Raw genomic sequence first — 19,901 nt, 5'->3', positions numbered from 1 at the left:
ATCTCAGGCGGCCCTATCACGAGATAGGCTGCTTTCAGCATAGCCAATCCATTTCCAACTACTTATGGTCAGTTTTTATTTTTCCCTGGCTTACCTTTACTCATCCCTTTCTATGCCTTTCTCTCTCTCTCTAGACTCCACCTCCATCTATCCGCTCACTCCCTTACCTACCACCTGTCCTCAGTATACACACCACCTTTTCCTAACTACTATCAGTTCTGAAGAAGGGTCACTGGAGTCAAAACATTAACTCTGCTTTCTCTCCAAAGACACTGCCAGACCTGAATTTCTCCAGAGATATCGGTTTTAGTTCAAATTCCTCCCTTTTTTAGGCTAGAAGACACTGATTGGTTTTGCATTTATAATTATTGCAACTCCTGAAAAAAAAGTGCCATTAAGTTTGATCCTACCTTTTCTTTGGCAGATTTATGGGTCAATTCATTCAGCAAGATTTCAAAAATAATAAGGAAGTTAAAGATAAGTTGCAATTTGTGCTGAACAAATGATGAAGCAGCATAACTCATAGAAGTTCTGGAGATCTATAATTAGTGGCATATTTCTTAATCCTCTGGATTTGCTGGAGAATTTGTACATTCATACTGCCTCACGAACAACTTTTTCTTCTGGAAAGATCCTGGCCAACAGGTTAAATTGAAGGCAAGAGAAATAAAGCAATGTGAGAAAGACAGGTCTCTGGATTACAGCTACTGTTCACGTGTAACAGGACACAGATTTATCCACATGGCCTGGTTCTACAAGATAATTTCTTATTACGAATGGAAAAGAAGTCTTGCAAATTTCAAATCACAAAACACAGCACCAAAATATATTTCATTGAACTAAATCACAATTTAAGTCTTACACAAAACACAACATGAGAATGCAAAATAAAAGATAACATGTGGGTATGTTTAACACCATTTCATAGCATGAAGGGATGTAAATAATGTTTAATTAGTGGCACTAACATGCTGTGATTAACAGTGCAAATATAAGCACAGAAACAAAACAACAGCTGTTCTGTAAAATGTATTTATTAAAATAAAAAAATTAAAAATGCATGTCTTACATCAAGTCATAGCTACCTAACAAAGCAAGATACAAATGATTAAGCTGTTAAAACCCAAACAGTAACAAATCAACTAAAGCAATGAATTCCACAAACCACAGTAAAGAATAAATATAAAACAGCAAATAAACAATGTGAAATCTCTCATGCAGATATGTGAATGCTTTCAGATAAAGCTGCAAGATTCCTTTTCTGCTTTTACATCTATCAAAATACATAAACTTCTGTAAACTTTATAAAATGATTTGCAGCTCCTGTGGTATTATAAATAATTTGTATGGATTATGTTTGCTTTTAGTAATTATTTACAATGTAGTTTCTCTAGTTTCTGATGATCATGTCCAATTTTGCCAGAGTATTATCCCTTGATTTTAAATGAATAGAATTGGGTTGAGAGGGACAAAAATCTTAGATGAATAAACTGTAACTTTAATGGCATAGAGTACTGACATGGAAGCCAGTGGGCTAAACATCATCATTAATAATTAATATGAAGAATGATCTGAAACAAGAAATAAAATTTTGTCTATGTACATCTTACAATTCCAGTTTTGAAAATAAAATCTCTACATGCATTTAAAAATGTTTAGCAACGTTCATTCATTTTAAATTTTTCAAAAATATTATTCCTAATGAAGTACCCTACTGTTTAAATTCTCTACTGTCTTTGTTTTAATTATAGCGTACTTTGACAAAAGTTATCTGGTCAAACCTGTTGCATTTTCTACAGCTGATAGGAAAGAGATCCCTTATGGATCATCTCGTCCACTAGTTATCAGGAAGTAATGCACAGCCTGTATTTGTAGAAGGTCAATTGGGAACCTCTAAGAAAAATCCCATTTTCTGGCAACATATACATGAACCATTCTCTGACAGGAGACCCATTAGCGTATATCTATGTTAATCTCTGCGACAGTATGCTTCACACCTCCAAGTAGCCATCCTTCCTGCTGGAAAAACACAAACAATAACAGGCTCTTTCTCAAAGCATAATTGTGAATCTATGAATCAATCAGGTCACAAGTAACACACAGCACAAATTTCATTTAACACTAAATAGAAACTATGCGTAAAGTGGCACCAATACAGAGATAGCACAGGCACTGGGCATTTTCTTTCTAAAATGGCTGTAACCAAGCTTGGATATACTCACAATTCTGCTGATTTGTATTAGATATTTTGCTAGATTCATCGAACCAGTAAATTAAACTACAACGCCATCAGTTATGATGCATGAAAATCCATTTCACAATTACTTGGTGCACATTTAGCCTGGATGATGATATTGAAGAAGACAATATATTTCACATTCCATGTTGTGACAATAATATGCAAACTGAAATTCAGGCTGAGAAAATGCTGATTTGAAATATTTGAGCCAAGAATGCACCCAAAGATCTACCTTATATTGCAGCTCAATACACCGATGTTATTTCTCTTCACGCTTTGTGCTTGGTTGAAATACGAATGCCAGCTTGATTAAAATGTTTCAAATTAATCTTTAACAGTCACATAACTTTTTGAATTGATCTTGGTTCTTCAGAGTAAATGTGAATCAAAACAAAAGACAGTGATTCTGTGAAGGATGTAAAGTGCATCCACTGGACCAGAATGGCTAAGTCCCAAATTATCATAGATCGTGGAAACTGAGCTGGTATTGCACAACTGCTAGCAAATACAAGAGCAAAAAATCTGTCTATTGCTAATGTTGCAGTCACCTTCAGGTTAGTGCGCTCTAACACTTGTACAAAGGCAAAGTACACATGCCACAAGAGGGAATAAAAATGAGCGTTTCAATCAAAACTTCAAAATAATAGCTGAAGACATATCAATTCAAACTTAACAGTACTCACTATCAGGTTATTAAAATGACAGTATTAATGACACCTGCATATGCATTAGAAGCCAGTCATTAAGTTAATGTTAAATTCATGCATAAATTGCAGAATGAGGAGAAAAGTACACTTTGAGCTTGAAATCAAAAAGTCATCCATTTTAAAGATTTTTCTAATCTTAGCTGTATAACTGAATAATGAATTGTACATGTACAGTTTGCAGAGTCACCTCTATCCCCATCAGAAATAGAAGGGGGGAATCATTTGGCTCTTCAAGATTACTCTACTGTTCAATTAGATCATGGCAGATTGCCTATGTCAATTCCACCTTCTTGCCTACACTTTCCTATATTTCTTGGTATCCTAAAATCCAACTGTGTCTACCACGAAGATGTGAACAATTAATATAATTCTCTCTGGAGCTGAGAATTCCAAAGATTCAGCACATCCTTTGAGAGAAGGCATTACTTCTTGTCTCCACTCTAAATGGATGACCCTTAATCTGGGACCGTGATCTCTACTTATAGACAACCAGGTTAAATTTCAAACCTGTAAAGCACCTTAAGAATTCAATATGTTTGAACTGGACCACCTTTCATTATCTTAAATTGTAAGATATGTAAGCCTAGACTACTCAATATCTCATGTTGTAAACTGGAGTTGGTGCTCACCTCAGAAATCTTTTTGCCTCTTTTGGAGGTACTGTCTGGGGGAGAGGTTTGTTGCTATTGAACCCAATATCATGAACTGGAGAATTTGGAATTGGTTCTAGACGATTATGCTGATGCTGCCCATTTCCTCCTCCAGCAGATTCCAAAGCACTAAGATTTGGGGCACTGACAAACCGATTAGCAATTCTTTCATTCTTTTTCTTCTGCTGCATAGAAACAGGAAAAATTCATAAAAAATTATTTTTAAAAAAATTCAGTTAAGTTTATTACATTTACAATGTAAATATTTGATTATAAAATTTGAATTGAATGCAATAAACACAAGCTATGGGTAACAACAGAATACTGAGCTGATTACAAAATAAATACTCCTTGGAGACAAACCTTAGCTAGAGGATTGATAACTCCTACGTTAGGACTAGCATTAAAAACCTTGTTGAAATTTGTTTCTCTGTTCACCAGTTCCAGCTGGTAAAATTTTTTGTCATCCTGTTAAAAGCAAATATCAAAATTTAAAATATGCATCTATATCTATGCCTGTTCACAATTTGCATTGATATCATTGAACACAACACAACATTCTAAATAGTTCATAAGACCTTAGTTAGAGAAAAATTAATACCAAGGCTCAGAAAAAGATAGTAGGACAAAAACTTGGCCAATGAAGTAGGTCATTGATATGGTCATTAACCATAAGTTGGTCTTATAGGAGCAGACAAAAGAAAAGCATTCTAGAGTTTAGAATCAAATTGGACAGAAGAGGCCCTTTGGCCCATTGAGTCTGCATGGTCAAAAATACACTAAATTTACATGAGTCCCACTTTTCAGCACTAGGCACATAAGCTTTGAGTATTATGACACTTTGAGAACTTTTTACAGGTTGTGAGGTTACCTATCTCAACTACCCTCTCAGGTAGTGCACTCCAGATCCTTACCATTCTGGCTGAAAATGTTTTTCCTCAAATCCCCTCTAAACTTCTTGGTTTTCCCTTAAAAATTATGTTCCCTTGTTATTGACTCTTCAACTAAGAGGAACAGCTGCTTTCTAACAAACCTGTTCACGCCCCTCATAACTTGATAACCTCTATCAAGTTTCCCTAACTTTTCCACTCCAAAGAAAACAACTCAAGATTACCCAGCCTTGCTTTGTCGCTAAGATGCTCATTCCAAAGCAATATCCTGATGAATCTCCTCTACACTCCTCTTAGTCATATCTTTGCAGTGACCAGAACTACACACGATACTCCTGTTGTGGCCTAACAAAAGTCCGGGTACAACTCCAACATAATTTGCCCAATCTTATAATCTGGCGTCAATTGATTCCTTATCATGCCCTTCGACCAATATCCATCTGAGCTTTCACCCATTGAGTACTCCCTTGCCTTGTTACTTCTTCCAAAGTGCATCACCTCAAACTTATCAAAGATAAATTCCATCTACCTAACTGACCAATCCATCTATATCCTTCTGTCACTCAAGATCTTCTTCCTTACTGTCAACCAGCTGGTCAGGTCAGTCTTTGTGTTACCTGCATTATTTATAAATATCATAAACAATAAGGGACCCAGAATTGATCAAGCACATAAACAATCTTTTACTACCACTCTCTGTCTCTTGCCACTAAGCACATTTTGGTTCCAACTGGCCAAGTTACCATGTGTCTTTTTTTATCTGTCACCCAGGTTTCACTGAAATCCATATACACTACATCAAGTGCACTACTCTCACTTACATGATTGAATTTTTTTGAGGAGGTAACCAATCAGATTTGTTCGATATGATGTCCCTCTCACAAAGCCACGCTGACACCCCCTGATCAAACCATGCCTGTCTAAATGGAGATTAACATCCTCCTTTAGAAGTTTGTCCACAAATTTTCCTACCACTGATGTGAGACACACTGGTACGTAGTTCCCTGGTCTATCTCAACCACCTTTCTTGAAAAGTGAAACCATGAGTTGTCTTCCAGTCGTTGTGGTTCTGTTCACCGAGCTGGGAATTTGTGTTGCAGACGTTAAGTGTTCTAATGGAGAATTCACCACAAAGGTATACAGGAAAGCCACTCACACAGACCAAGTCCTGAACTACAAAAGCAACCACCCCAACACACACAAAAGAAGTTGCATCAAGACACTATTCAAAAGGGCCACAACACACTGCAGTACACCAGAACTGCAAAAAGAGGAAGAAGAACACCTATACAATGTATTCGCCAAAAATAGATACCTGCGCAATTTTATTAACAGATGCCTAAGGGAAAGACAACGGAACGAGGACATGCCACAACCCAAAGGACTAGCCGCACTACCATACATCAAGAGCATTACCGAACTGACAGCCAGACTACTGCGACCACTAGGACTCATAACAGCACACAAACCAACAGCCACTCTCAGACAACAACTCACCAGAACGAAGGACCCGATACCCAGCATGAGCAAAACCAATGTAGTGTACAAAATCCCATGCAAGGACTGCACAAAACACTACATAGGACAAACAGGAAGACAGCTAACAATCCGCATCCAGAAACACCAACTAGCCATGAAACGACACGACCAGCTATCCTTAGTAGCCACACACGCAGATGACAAGCAACATGAATTCGACTGGGACAACACTACTATTATAAGACAAGCCAAACAGAGAACAGCCAGGGAATTCCTAGAGATATGGCACTCATCCACAGATTCAATCAATAAGCACATCGACCTGGACCCAATATACCGGCCACTGCAACGGACAGCTAGAACTGACAACCGGAAGCGGCAGATTCAAACCACTACAAATTTAGATTAGATTAGATTACATTAGAGTGTGGAAACAGGCCCTTCGGCCCAACAAGACCATACCCACCCGCTGAAGCGAAACCCACCCATACCCTTACATTTACCCCTTACCTAACACTACGGGCAATTTAGCATGGCCAATTCACCTGACCCTGCACATCTTTGGACTGTGGGAGGAAACCGGAGCACCCGGAGGAAACCCACGCAGACACGGGGAGAACGTGCAAACTCCACACAGTCAGTCGCCTGAGGCGGGAATTGAACCCGGGTCTCTGGCGCTGTGAGTCAGCAGTGCTAACCACTGTGCCACCGTGTCGCCCACAAATGCCGGAGGAAAGATCACAGAAGTGCTTCACAGGAGGCTCCCAAGCACTGAGGATGTCACCTAGATAGGGGACGAAACGTCGGCAACACAAATTCCCAGCTCGGCGAACAGAACCACAACGAGTACCCGAGCTACAAATCTTTTCACAAACTTTGTCTTCCAGTCCTTTGGCACCTCCCCGCTGTGGCCAGAGAAGAATTAAAAGTTTGGTTTAATGAATAGCAACATGAACTGAAGTAGGTTAAGTAGGGAATGGATGTTTAAATTTGCGAATGAGTTGTAGATCAAGTATTCTCCTAATAGTAGCCCTAGATGGTGTAGAAATATTTAAGTACCAATGCAGTTGAATCAACCAGATGAGAGAGATTGGAGCATAATACTGACTTTTATCTTGTAGGTGGAAAGTGTTTCAGAAGTTGGGAGTAAGTCACTCAACGTGGAACTATCAATCCCTGACCTAATCCTTGGAGACACAGCATTTATGTGATTGATTAAGCTCAGATTCTGGTGATGCCTACGATTTGAATCTCATGGTTAGAGATTTGAATGTCAAGGAAAGGTGATTAGGTTGTCTTTTATTGGAGAGGATCATTGCCTGATACTTGCTTGGACCTTATCGGCCCAAGTCTGAAAATTATGCAAGTTTTGTTACTTGCATACCAGGAATAGTTCATTGTTTGAGGAATTCTGAATGAAGTTCATCACTGTGCAATAATTAGCAAACATCTCCACTTCCTCCAGAAAATAAGCTTTATAAATACCTTGGGGCTGAGAGGACTGGTCTCCAACAAATATAACCATGATTTTAGATATTCCCCTTAATCCAAATGATTTCAGTTTTATTGGGCCTGAAGGTTTTGAATTATAGGCTGGCAATTAACTTCTTTGCCTGGCAATACTGGCTATTTCTGTGACGCATTAACTGGCTCAGGGTGAAACTTCTGGTCCTAGTTTGAAAGAAGTTCAATCAGATAGAGCTGCCAGCCAATCAAAAACAGTTACACAGGTTAGGCATTTATTAATTAGAGTTTCGAAAACTGATGCGTGATAATATTGAAACAAACGATTCTGAGAGGCCTGGACAGAGTAATGTTGAAAAGATGTTCCTTTCAGTGGAGGAATCTTAAACTCCAGACATAGATACAGAATACGGATATTTGAAACTAAGTTGTGAAGGAATTTCTTCTGAGAGGGTAGTGAATGCTTGGAATTCTCTGCCCCAGAGAACTGTGGAAATCATGGAAAGTATTCAAAGAGAAGGTAGAAAGACATTTGAAATATTAGGGAGTTGAGGTCCATGATGAGCTGGCAGAAAGCTGGCAATAAATTAGTCATGATCTTATTGAATGGTGGAGCAGGCTAGAGGGGCTGATTCCTGCCTCTCAGGTTCTTATGTTCCAATAAGCAATGAAGCTTGGGCAATAAATGCTAGCCTAGCCAACAATGCTCATATCCCATGAATGAATTTTGAAAAGTCCACAAGAATGTAGGAGAGAAAATATAGTTTGATTATTTAAATTTCCATATTGCAGACTACAATTTATTGAGGAAGCGTCGTCATTCATTAGTAAACATTTTTCGACTTCTAGAAACTGATCAACTCTTGTTGACAGGTCTTGACAAGTTGGACAATTCCAAGGGTTTATGCACCATTTACACACAATCTTCTCCATCGTTAATATTTCCAAAGGGCAACTGACCTCTTACTCTAACATGTCCTAGGACCATTTTAACAGGGTTACCCTAGTTTTCCAAAAGAAATGCACAGAGAATTGACCTGCTTAAAATGGTCTACATCTCCACACTCCAGTTCTCCAAAATCCCATTTCAATGGAGGCATCTTAAAGTGAAGGTCACTTAAATGGTCAGCTGACTCTGGAAACTGCACATACACGAACTACAGACTGCCTCCAATCCCATTCTTGTGAAAATGACAGCTGACTGGTTTGGGGGAAGGAATACAGCTTCTGTTGTCTTATGGCACTTTATCATGGCTGAGATCCTCATTTTCCTGGCAACCATCAGAGCTTAGTTTGCCTAATGTGTAACTGGTCATAAACTCAATTTAAAAGTCACCGATTGATTAATTGAAATTTAAACTTTAAAAGTTTAAAACATAAATATATAATATCATCATGATTTTGGCCCAGAAGGTCAGAATGTAGTCTGTAAAAGTACTGTACAATGAGGTAATTAACAACCACTTTTTCTTCTTGGCCAGAAGTCAGACAATACATTCAAAGCTATTAATTACTCACCATCAATTTTTTCGCAAGCTGATCTCTTTCGGTGATCATTTCCTTTAATTCAGTGATTAGCTGTAAATCCTCTGTTCTTGATTCTCTGTTACTGTACTTTTCTTCAGCCTCTTCTAATCTGGAACAACACAACAATATTATAGGCCTTCTGCATTTTGCATGAAGGTTAAGGTAGTTCAGATCGTGATGAATCCACACTTTTCATTTTACATGTGCAGGAAAATCAGTACATTAGTAAGAAAGAAGATCAACACAAGGCGATTTACAAAACCGTAGAAAACAGACACATATTGGACATGAAACTTCTCATTCACTCATGCAGCATAGTGGGAAATCACTCAGCTAATTGTGTCTGTGCTGGCCGAAAAGGAGCCATCCAGCCCAAAATCCACTCTGATTTTTGGTGTGTTGCAACTTATGGACCTTCATGTGCCTATCCAAAATACAGATAATATTTAAATGTTAAAGGCTGGCTTCCTCCAACCTTTCAAAACAATGATGCATCAGGTGCCATTGGAAACAAAATTCATTTAAGTCCCCTCTAAATCGCCAACCTCTTATACTAATCCTATGTTCCCTCATTACAGGTTTCTCAAAGAGAATAGGGCTTTCCTATCCACTACTTCTGGAGCTTTGTAAAGTACAATTTTGCTTCAACTACAGATATACAGTAAATCTAAACTGAGGATAACTATACATGGGGTGGGGGGGGGCAAAGAAAATCCATTCTATAACACCAAAAAGCCTGACAATTCTGCCTTTTACTAAATAATTTTCCTTTCCCATTTCCTCTCTTTTCTTATTTCTACCCCATTTTTCCCTTCATCTTTCCATTTTCTTCTGATGAGCCTGGAATGCAGGAACTACATTATTATCACAGGCTCAGACTACTGCAAGGATTAATGCCAAGGTACAACAATTTACTGAGCTGTCAAATCGCATGTGAGGCTCAACATAAAAAGAACTGAATTCAAAGCTAAGGCTTTTTGAAATAGAAAAAACCTACATGAATCATAACATTTCAAGTATTGCAAAAGGAGATAAGACCATAAGAAATAGAGTAGGGAGTTCAGTCCCTCAACCAGATCATGGCTGATCCAACAATCTATACATCCATTTCCTTGCAATTTTCCTGTAATCCTTGATTCTCCTACTGATCAAGAGTCTCTCCGCCTTAAATAAAGTGTATTTGGGAAATTAGTGAATGTTATAAAACTTTTAATAGTTGTTCTCATAATTATTGACTATTTTCCCAAGTTAGGTTACTAAAGGTTTGCTGCATAAGGGGAAGAGTGTAAAATTACAATGATAAGGTGAAAAGGATTTGCTACAATGAATGACTAAAATCTTCATTCAAACAAATCCGGTGCAAAACCAAACAGCCATTCAAAGGTTAGTTGGGAAGCAAGCAAACAATGGACATTTTTCTTTTTGTTTGCGTAGATGATTCATTTCAGAGCACAGCTACACCATATTTTAAATGACCCACTTTGTTTGGCCTACATGGGGACTTACAAGTTGCTGTACAGCCTCATTGCTGACTGAGAACTTTGGAGCTGAGTGGTTAAAATGCACTGATATGATTGTTTAATGATTGAGAATTTTTTGGAAAATATGTTGAAACATTTACAGATCATTTCAGTAAACGTGAAAATTACAGACATCAATGTCAATTGTGCTCCATCACTTTAGAGACTATTTTCTCTGTTTGCACTGACATGTCCGATAACGAGAACGGAATGTCTAAATGCTACTTTAATTTTTCATCAAATATATGGCACATAAAATTGCTGCACTTTCAAAGTGTTGGTTGCCAAAACTTGAGAGCATCAATATTGCCTATAAAGATTTAAAGGCAACATACTGTGGATTTATTCTTCTAATTGTGAAAATCTTTGCTGTGATCTGGATTAGGATTTGTTTGGCTATTATTGTTTATGTTTATGTAAAGGCCACTGTCAAACATGCTGGTGAGAGAAGACAGAAAATATTTGCCTTTGAAATATCAACTTCCTTTACCAACTTTATTGCAACTAACAAATGTAGTAATTACTAAGCTTAGCAAAGTAATATTGTAAGTGACAAACTAATAAGTTAAAATAGAGAATTTCAATATTATACACAATATACTGCACAGGAACAGGCTGATTTTGCCCAATTGCTTGTATGCATCCTTGTTTATGCTCCACACAAGCCTCCTCCAACATGAGTTCATCTAAACTGATCAACATATTTGTCTCAAATACAGAAATTGCTGGAAAGGCTCAGTAGGTCTGTCATGAAAGATCAGTTAATGTTTCAAGCCTTCCTCAGAATTTGTCGATTCATTTCTCGCTCATCAGCTTCTTCCTTAATGATGATAGTTTAGTGTATGGTACAGGCATTATATGTAACGATGCTGCCACCAATCCTCTTCCCTTTGACTGGGTCTGAGGACTTGATTAGTTTACAGTGTTAGAGGTTCAACCACTAATAAGAGGTTCTTGCCTGAATGAAATGTGATTTATTGCATAATAGCAACTAAGTACCATTTTTTTTTAGGATGTTGAACATTGTTACAAATGCAATGAGGAAAAATGTGGATTATAGATCTTCATGAGAGCTAAAGACATTCAACTTAACTCCATCCAAGCCAATGTGAAATCACCTGATTAGTTGGAGTCTATTCCAGTCTCCAACATTAACTCTTTCAAAACCATGACTTTGTACAATGGTATTAAAACAAATGAGGTTGCATAAAAATGACAAAATACCTATTTCAATCTGGGGTGGAAATTGGATAAGCAGGAGTTGAGGTCAGCCCTCTGATCTTAGGAGGGAGAGGCCTGGGTAATTTTAAGTCTCTTATTATCATGTGCATGCTCTGTTTTGTTGCTGGTCTAAAACCAGCTGGAAGCATCAGCTGGCTGGTGGACTGGTATTAGAATGTCAAGCATAAGAGGATGACACCAAGGCAAAAGCAATTTGTCCCAGCACTCCAGTTATAAGGAACAAGCTCAAGAAGGATTAAATGTTCCTTCCACATATGGTCAGCATTCGTCTCCTACTTAACCCCATCAAAGAAAATGAATGAAACTGAATAAAACATTGGCATCTGAACCCCAACTCTTCTGCCCAATAGGTTCTCCAAGTGGAGACAGTACAGTGGTTGCCTTGTCAGTCAATTGGCTAAAATAACAGCTGGATCGTGATGAGATCATCAGGGCTAAATCTGCACATTTGATAAGGATCTTGTGGACTGGACTGGGTGTTCTTCCTCACTGCTCAGAAGAGCATGTTAAATGGAATACAGCATGAAGAAAGCACAACACTGTTAGATAAGACTTCCAGCTATTTTTCCCAAGTCTGCCAGCATAAATCAAGTGGGCTGGATTAAAAATCCCATTAAAGACTATAATCACAACAGTATGAATAAGATTAAGTTGCATCATGTTCTAGTAATCCTCTATGATCCTCATATGACTTAGATTTAAAATCAGCCAAAACAATTTATATATTAAAAAATTCTCCTTGCTCATAGTAATAGGAGTTTTACAATGAATTCAATTGTTAATTTATACCAAATCAAATATACAGCAGTATAGAGCAACAAAATGCACATTTAAATCTGACACCAGTTTGGCAATGTCAGAAAGAAATTTAAATTAAAATTATCTGCACACCTGGTTTAATGTCAAACTTGGTCTCTTTTCCACTAGGTGCTACTGCATGCTTGGGTCTAACAGTAAAGATGCTATGATGTCTTATGCCTTAAGTGGCTATTACATAAATGTATGCTTCTATAGTGTATCGGAAGTCATTTCAGTGTCACTTTGAGGGGCAGTATATAACAATGCAAAATGATAGAGTAGGCAGGTGAAACAAGGGAACATAATTATCATAGCCAAGACAATGCTCAAGTAATACTACAAGCTTTTCCAGCAGTTATCATTGTATAACCTGGATTAGTGCAGACACCATGATTAGACTGGGTCTAGAATCAGTCAATATTACTCTGTACTGCACAAGGCACCAACCTGGAAACAGGTCTTAGTCTAATACTAATTATGAAGAAATTACTAGCAGCTGTTATCTGGGACATAGTACCTGAGAATTTGGACAAATATAAGTTGATCAGAAAGCCACCAAAGATTTACGAAGATTAAGTCACAATAACAAATCTAACTGAATTGTTTGAGTAATTAACAAACATGGTAGGTTGAGGAAGTATCTATTAAGCTAATTTACATGAACTTCCAGAATTTCAACAAAATTCCATCTCAAAGACAGTTAATAAAAATAAAAGAACAAGGAATTGAATCCATTGGTTTTGTTAAAGAATTAGTTACAAGGTATGGGCAATACATTAGGGATAATGGATATTTAAGTTGTCAGCATATCAATAATGGTGATCCCAAGAGATCTCTATTACCATGTCAGATATTCAGTACATCTTTAAATAACTTGGTTGATGGATTAACAAGCTTATCTTCAAGTCTGCTGGTAGCACTTCAGTGACATAGTCATTAGTGTAGATAGGAGCAGAAATTTCCAAAATAACTAGTTTAGATAATACTGTGGCAGCTGGAGTTTTAAGTGGATAGGTACAAGGTCAACTACTTTATATGTAAGCTAGATCACAATATTTTTTAAGTGGTGAGAAATTGGAAACTGTAGAGGAGTAGCAAAACTAGGGGTCCAAGTGCAAACGTTACTGAAATCTAGTTACTACATACAAATAAAAGGCTTCTGGAATGTTAGATTTCATCTCAGAACAGTTGGAATACAAAGGTGGATAAATGTTATGGCTAAATCTCAGTTAGAGTTTTAGGCTGCTGCACGTTGGGAAAAATGTATTGGCTTTGGAGAAAGTTCACCTTGGATACATTAAGGTGATACCAAGGTTAATTCAATAAGGAAAGCAAGTAGCATGCACTTTATCTGTATTTCATAAATGCAGGAAATTAAGTACTGATTTAATTAATACATTTAGAATAATTTATAGGGTGTTTGCAAAAAAAAAGCTATTTTCTTTGGAGGTAGAGTACAGGCACAAAATCTTCAGATTAATTGTTTAGATTAGATTTATTCAGCGGCTATATCAGAAAACTCTTCATAAAATGGAAATCCCTCCTCTGAATAAAGTTGTCAGGCTAGATCGAATTAAAATTTTAAAAAATGATTAATAGATCTTTGTCAAGCAAGTATATTAAGAGTATGGATACTGAAGATACAGATCAAACACACTCAAACTGATTGGCTTGAATGATTAAATGACCTATGCCTTCTTCAATGTTTTCATCAAGTTGCGTATTCTCACAAATGTTGAATAAAAATGTATTATCCTTCCTAATACTGTAACTATTTAAGTTCCAAAATCATTATTTAAAATTCTGCAAAACATACAAGATTTCCAGAGAAGAAATTTTATCCTTAAGGAGATCCTGTGCCTTGTTGAAGTCTGCTAGCATGCACTGAGTTTCCCGGATGTGGGTTGCAGTCATTTCATTTATCATCTTCTCCTGTTTCTTTACCATCTCCTGTTCATAGATCCTGTTTAAAAAGAGACAAAGTGAAGCTAACTCCCAATTTTACTTAATAGCAACTAACATAAACCTAATCTAAAATTATATCCATGCCCTTCCAACTTATTTCAAGTTGCCAGAATCGCTCAGGTAAATAGAGAAAAACAAAGTAGACAATGTAAAGTTTTGCCTATACTTTTCATACATAGGGCAGGGTCAGTCAAAACTTCTCATTTTAGCAATGTTTCTGTAACCTCTTTTTGCTTCAACAGAGCCCTTTAGTGCTTAATACCTCTGAGTTTTACATTTATTATCTACTTAAGTTTTCATTTTCTCCACTTATTTTCGTTAGACAGGTAAAGTTCAGATTTGATGCCTGATCTGTGTTCAGTTACAAAACAGAAATTGCTGGAGAAATTCAGCAGGTCAGAAAGCATCTGTGAACCACTGGAAGGGTCACTGGATTATAAACATCAACTGTGCTTTGTCTCGACAGATGCTGAGAAACCTGAGAGTTTCTCCAGCAATTGAATTTGTTTCAGATCTTCAGCACCCACAGTTCTTTGTTTTAGTCTGTGTTCAATTAGTTGCCAGCTTGAACAATTGCAGGAGGTGCTACTTTGTTTTTAAATTCATTTGTGGAATGCAATGTTGCAAGATAGACAGAAATTTATTGTCCATCCCAAAACCCTTGAGGTGGTAGTGGTGAGCTGTCAGTGAGTTCCCAGAAATTCTAGGTTGTGGACAGAAACTAACTGGAGTTCCATGACATTTCTAACTCTTGTTTGCCCAAAGTTGCTTATTGATGTCAGGAGAGCACAGAATGAGGCCAGTTGATCAATTGTAAATGGACTAACTTTTCAAAAGCACTTCTCATTAGTCCCACCCTCCTGCTCTTTCCCCATAACCTTGAAATTCTTTCTCCCTTCAAACATTTATCTAATTCCCTATTGACAGTTACGACTAAATCTGCTTTCATGACCATTTCTGCAGTGCATTTATTGTAACAACTGCATGAATTAATTTTTCTTCATGCTTCTGTTGATTTTTTTTGTCAAACATCTTAAATTTGTGAAAGTATCTACTCTCATAGGGAAAATAAAACCCAGATATTTTGAATGCTGGGAGATACGTATATAATCACGGAGACTTTGAATCCAGGTAGTGCGAATAATTTGAAAAGCAATAGGATATTAGTTTATTGTGTTGAATTGATTAGTTTAAGGATAAAGCAGTCTTACTAGAATTATATTGGTGAAGTTAAACCAAAAGTATCATATTCAGTTTTGTCTTCTTCCCGAAGGAAGGACACAATTGCTGCAGGATAAAATGAAACAAATGCTCATTAGAATGGTTCCTTGAATGATCTAAGAGGAACTGCCTCAGGAATATATTTCCAGGAATTTAGAAGTATGAGGAATGATCTAACTGAAACATGTTAAATTCTTTCAAGCATAACTGGGCAAATCTTTCCTCCATTTTTTGACTGCATGGAATCAGTGTCATAGAGTAAGGAATCCACCATTTCGTACTCAGATAAGGTGTCCTTTCTAAGGCTAGTCCTTTCTTTTCTAAAAGCTGTTCCTTGGCTCAAGGGTACTCTGTCCTTGATTTTTTTTCTCAGAGGGGTAATAAACCAGGCTGGGCTCCGATCAGTCTGGTTTCGTACAGAGATGAAAAGGATTTTGAGAGGCCTTTTGTTTATATGTAAATAGATGAGAAGTCAGGCCAAAGTGGTCATGTTTTAAAAGTGACCTGTAGAATGAAAGGGGAATGGTCAGCTCTTTAGCTAAGCAGTTTAGTTTAGTATACATGATTCGGAGATGCCGGTGTTGGACTGGGGTGTACAAAGTTAAAAATCACAACACCAGGTTATAGTCCAACAGGTTTAATTGGAAGCTCACTAGCTTTCGGAGCGACGCTCCTTCATCAGGTGATTGTCGCCTAATGAAGGAGCGTCGGTCCGAAAGCTAGTGCTTCCAATTAAACCTGTTGGACTATAACCTGGTGTTGTGTGATTTTTAACTTAGTTTAGTATAGAACTGGTTGAGAGTTCAACAGTGAGCTGCCTGGAAACTTTCTCTTTCCTTTGGCTTCTCTAACTTCAACCTGTAAGCATCTGTTCCATTTATACGGTTTTTCAAGAGGGTTTGTTTATTGGGTCTGTTGTGTATATTCGGAACAGCATAATTAAGTCTAGTTTGAATAGACTGAGTTCTGTAGGGGTTCTTTATTTGGTTGCTTGCGTTTCATTGTGTAATTTTGTGAATAAATTTTTTGTCTGTTCTAAACCTGGTAGTCAATCTCGCTAACTTACTCCGGGTAGTTTTCACTGTACACTTACTGAAACAAATTGCAAAGTTATGGTCTGAGCTGCCTTCTCAAGAATGTTTTGAATGGTCTGGCCTGGTCCATAACAAAGGAGCAATGGTCTTCACTCAAAGAGTTGTGAATATTTGAAATTCTCTATTCAAGAGAGATCAGTATATTCCTGCACAGCAAGGAATTTAAAGGAAACGGTGATTCTGCAAGAGGTGTATCTTGATTGATGAATAATTATGATCTTGCTGAAAGAAAGAGCAGAGTGAAGGGCCCAAATTGCTTATTTCAGCTCCCACATCTTATATTCATATGAACCTTATATCTCTGGAAATACTTTTCCTTATCTAAGGAGATAAACTCAATCTCTGTTTCAGTAAGTGAATTATTTTACCTATGCTACCTTACTAGTAAATCTCCATATTCTTTATTACCTTGACATCCTTCATAAGTTATTCAGAGTTGGTCGTAATACATCAGCTGGAGTCTAACCAGTTTTTATTTTGCTATGGCTTGAACATAAACTCCTCGTTTTTGTTCTAAATCAACTGAATTTTCCGATTTGAGACAAAAAGCTTTTCCGAGTGAGATACACAGCCAGGAACCATGGTGTTTTTTTCTCATGCAATCTTCCACTCTTCACCTCCTTTACAATGCACTGGGCTCCTGGGGCAGGGAATGGCATGTAAGCTGCTTGGTTTTCTCAGTGTGGGAAGAAGGTTAATTATCTACTGAAAGTTTAAGTGCCAGCATCCTCTTTTCTGCTACCTCATACTTACAGAGCCACCACTCAGACTTGCTGTGCGCCACTGGATACGTCTGTCATCAAGACTTATCAACCACTCTCACTATTGTATACATCATGGCCATCTCCTTTACTGTTCAATGTTCTGGGGAATCATGAAAAATTGGGTGTTTCCTCTTCAATGTTAAAAGGACTGCAAACCACAAAGGTTGGCAGCCTCCAAGTGAGCACAAAATTAATAGCTGCTGAAGTAGTAAACCAAAAGCTGTAAAGATCATCCTGTGTAGATGTATAAGATGTGTGTATGTCCCTATACACAAAGCAGGATAGTAAAATACAAATCCTTGATGTGCCTGAGCTCCAATATCAGGTACTGAAGGGCTGAAGTGGTGTGTGACTTAGTCCAACAGCAGGCACAATGATGTCATGGTACTCGTGGGTGCTCACAACTGACTTGTGTGGATGGAGTATGGGGGTAGACAGTGTCCATGGAGCACGCAGTGATGTTGTGAGGAAGGTGGGACTGCACGAAGGCCCGGAGAAGGAAGCAGTGAGCTGCAACTTCCTGGTGGCCTGCTCTGACTTTCAACTCAAAAATTGGTGCCATCTAGCTTCTCAGGGAAGGAGAAGAGAATTGAGAAGCTGCATAAAAGTGAGTTGTGATTGCATAGAAATAAAGTAATGGTACTGATTAGTGAGATTCTGAAGGCATTGTTTAAATCTTAAGTGGAAAAATTGGACGTATTTTCAAAGTGTACCTTTTCACTTCTTTGCATTTAACTATTTATGTTTTTGTTCACATTACTGATTTGTCCATATCCTTCTGAAGTCTGTAGCTATTCTATTCATGAATTTCTACATGCCAGTTTCATGTTCACTCCAGCCTTTGAAATTACATCCCAAATGCCTGAATCGACAAATTATTTTATAAGAAATAAAACTAATCCCAACACCTGTCCATGGGGGATCTTACTCCAATTTGACTTCAATTTCAAAGATACTGTCTTCTACTATAGTCTGCTTTCAATCCTTCAACCAATTTTGTTTCTGCAAAGTTAATGTACTTTTAATCCCATGCGCTCCAATTCTTAAGATAATTCAGGCCATTCAGCCACTGTGTCATTAAATATAAACATGCCTGATCAAACACTTGCTTTCTCCCTCCCCCTGCCCCTCACACTATCTTGATAACCTGTTACACCACTGGGAATAAAAAAAATAATCGACCCATACTTTAAACATACTTGAGCAGCAAACTTCCACAGACCTCTGATGAAGAGAATTCCAAAGATTCATCACCATCTGAGGAAAGAAATTTCTCCACAACTTGGTTTTAAATGGTGTCCCTCTCATTTTTAAATTGTGCCTCCTGATTCTCAACTCTACACCAGGAAGAGCATCTTACTCTCTCCTCTCTTTAGCTATTCTGTAGTTTTCAATGAGATCAGCTCTTGGTTCTTTGCAACTCTAGAGAACACAGGTCCATTTTGCCTAACGTCTCTTCATTGCACAGTCCCACTGTCTCAGGAACACGTCTGGTGAACCTCCACTGTACTCCTTCTATGGGAGGGATATCTTTCCTGAGCTAAGCAGATCAAAGCTGTACACAGTACTCCAGGTGTGGTCTTTCCAAGCTTTTATATGACTGAAGCAAAACTTCATATGCCTGTACTCAAATCCTCTTGTGATAAAAGCTAACATTTCATTAGCTTACATAATAGCTTGGTGCACCTGTATGTTAGCCTTCATTAATTTACATATCTAAAACTTCCAATCATTTAAAAAACAGTTTGCACATCTGTTCTTCCTACCAAAATAGATAATCTTACCCTTCGAATGTTAATTCCTCTATCAAACCCGAATTTGGTGCTTGAACACAGTTTTTGAAAGCCCATGCACCCAACTACCTTCATCAATCCTGTATTTAGCATTTATGTCACGAAGTCAAAATTCACATTTAAATAACAGGCATCTTTCAAAGTACTGAAGGTTTGGCAGCATCTATGGAGAGGTATCTTCTAAAGGGCCAACAGTTTCTAGTAGAGAGGAAAGAAATTCATTGACATTGTCAAGCCACATTCCTCTAACTTCTCTAGCCGCTGGTTCATGTGTAGCAATAATTGGAGATGCTGGAAGTGAATGTGTCAGTTTAACGTTGGCATGTCAAGTCTGCAGACTCAGAGCAACTGTGCGTTGTTGTCAAGAATAGTTTGCACGTTTCTTTTTCATGTCTCATGTTTGTAAATATCACTTTGCATCACTTAATCCACCAATCAATTGTAAATTAAACATCATAAGTGGATAATTTATGTTAAACCAAACAAACGGAATATATATTTAACCAGTCTCAAATTCTCATCACAAAGTAAGAAGGAATCAAGAATTA

The 19,901-nt window shown here is 37.6% G+C and overlaps 1 protein-coding gene across 12 annotated transcripts in view; it reads right to left on the bottom strand.

Annotated features, from left to right (window-relative positions):
• The window catches only part of fam184ab (family with sequence similarity 184 member Ab), a 166,439-nt gene that overhangs the window by 26,857 nt on the left and 119,681 nt on the right, over positions 1-19,901 (bottom strand). For 2 of the 12 annotated variants that reach the window (XR_015753702.1, XR_015753706.1), the window contains 7 exons: positions 14,333-14,479; positions 8,948-9,065; positions 3,960-4,064; positions 3,576-3,781; positions 2,472-2,543; positions 2,223-2,341; positions 1,019-2,019 (listed from right to left, as the gene is read on the bottom strand). Coding sequence is in view for 5 of the 12 variants with exons in the window: in XM_087981036.1 (XP_087837162.1) it covers positions 1,992-2,019; positions 3,576-3,781; positions 3,960-4,064; positions 8,948-9,065; positions 14,333-14,479 (604 nt within the window). In the remaining 7 variants the exon portion in view is untranslated. Of the gene's footprint in view, positions 1-1,018; positions 2,020-2,222; positions 2,342-2,471; positions 2,544-3,575; positions 3,782-3,959; positions 4,065-8,947; positions 9,066-14,332; positions 14,480-19,901 lie in introns of those variants that run through there. The other 10 variants (XR_015753708.1, XR_015753709.1, XM_087981036.1 and 7 more) reach the window with 8 other exon arrangements.

Source organism: Chiloscyllium plagiosum, unplaced genomic scaffold, assembly GCF_037043375.1.
Source record: "Chiloscyllium plagiosum isolate Xiang-an unplaced genomic scaffold, Cpla_swu_hap1 HiC_scaffold_3, whole genome shotgun sequence".
Lineage (NCBI taxonomy): Eukaryota > Metazoa > Chordata > Chondrichthyes > Orectolobiformes > Hemiscylliidae > Chiloscyllium > Chiloscyllium plagiosum.
The sequence above is the reverse complement of the archived record's forward strand: the minus strand, read 5'-3'. Positions and strand labels throughout refer to the sequence as shown.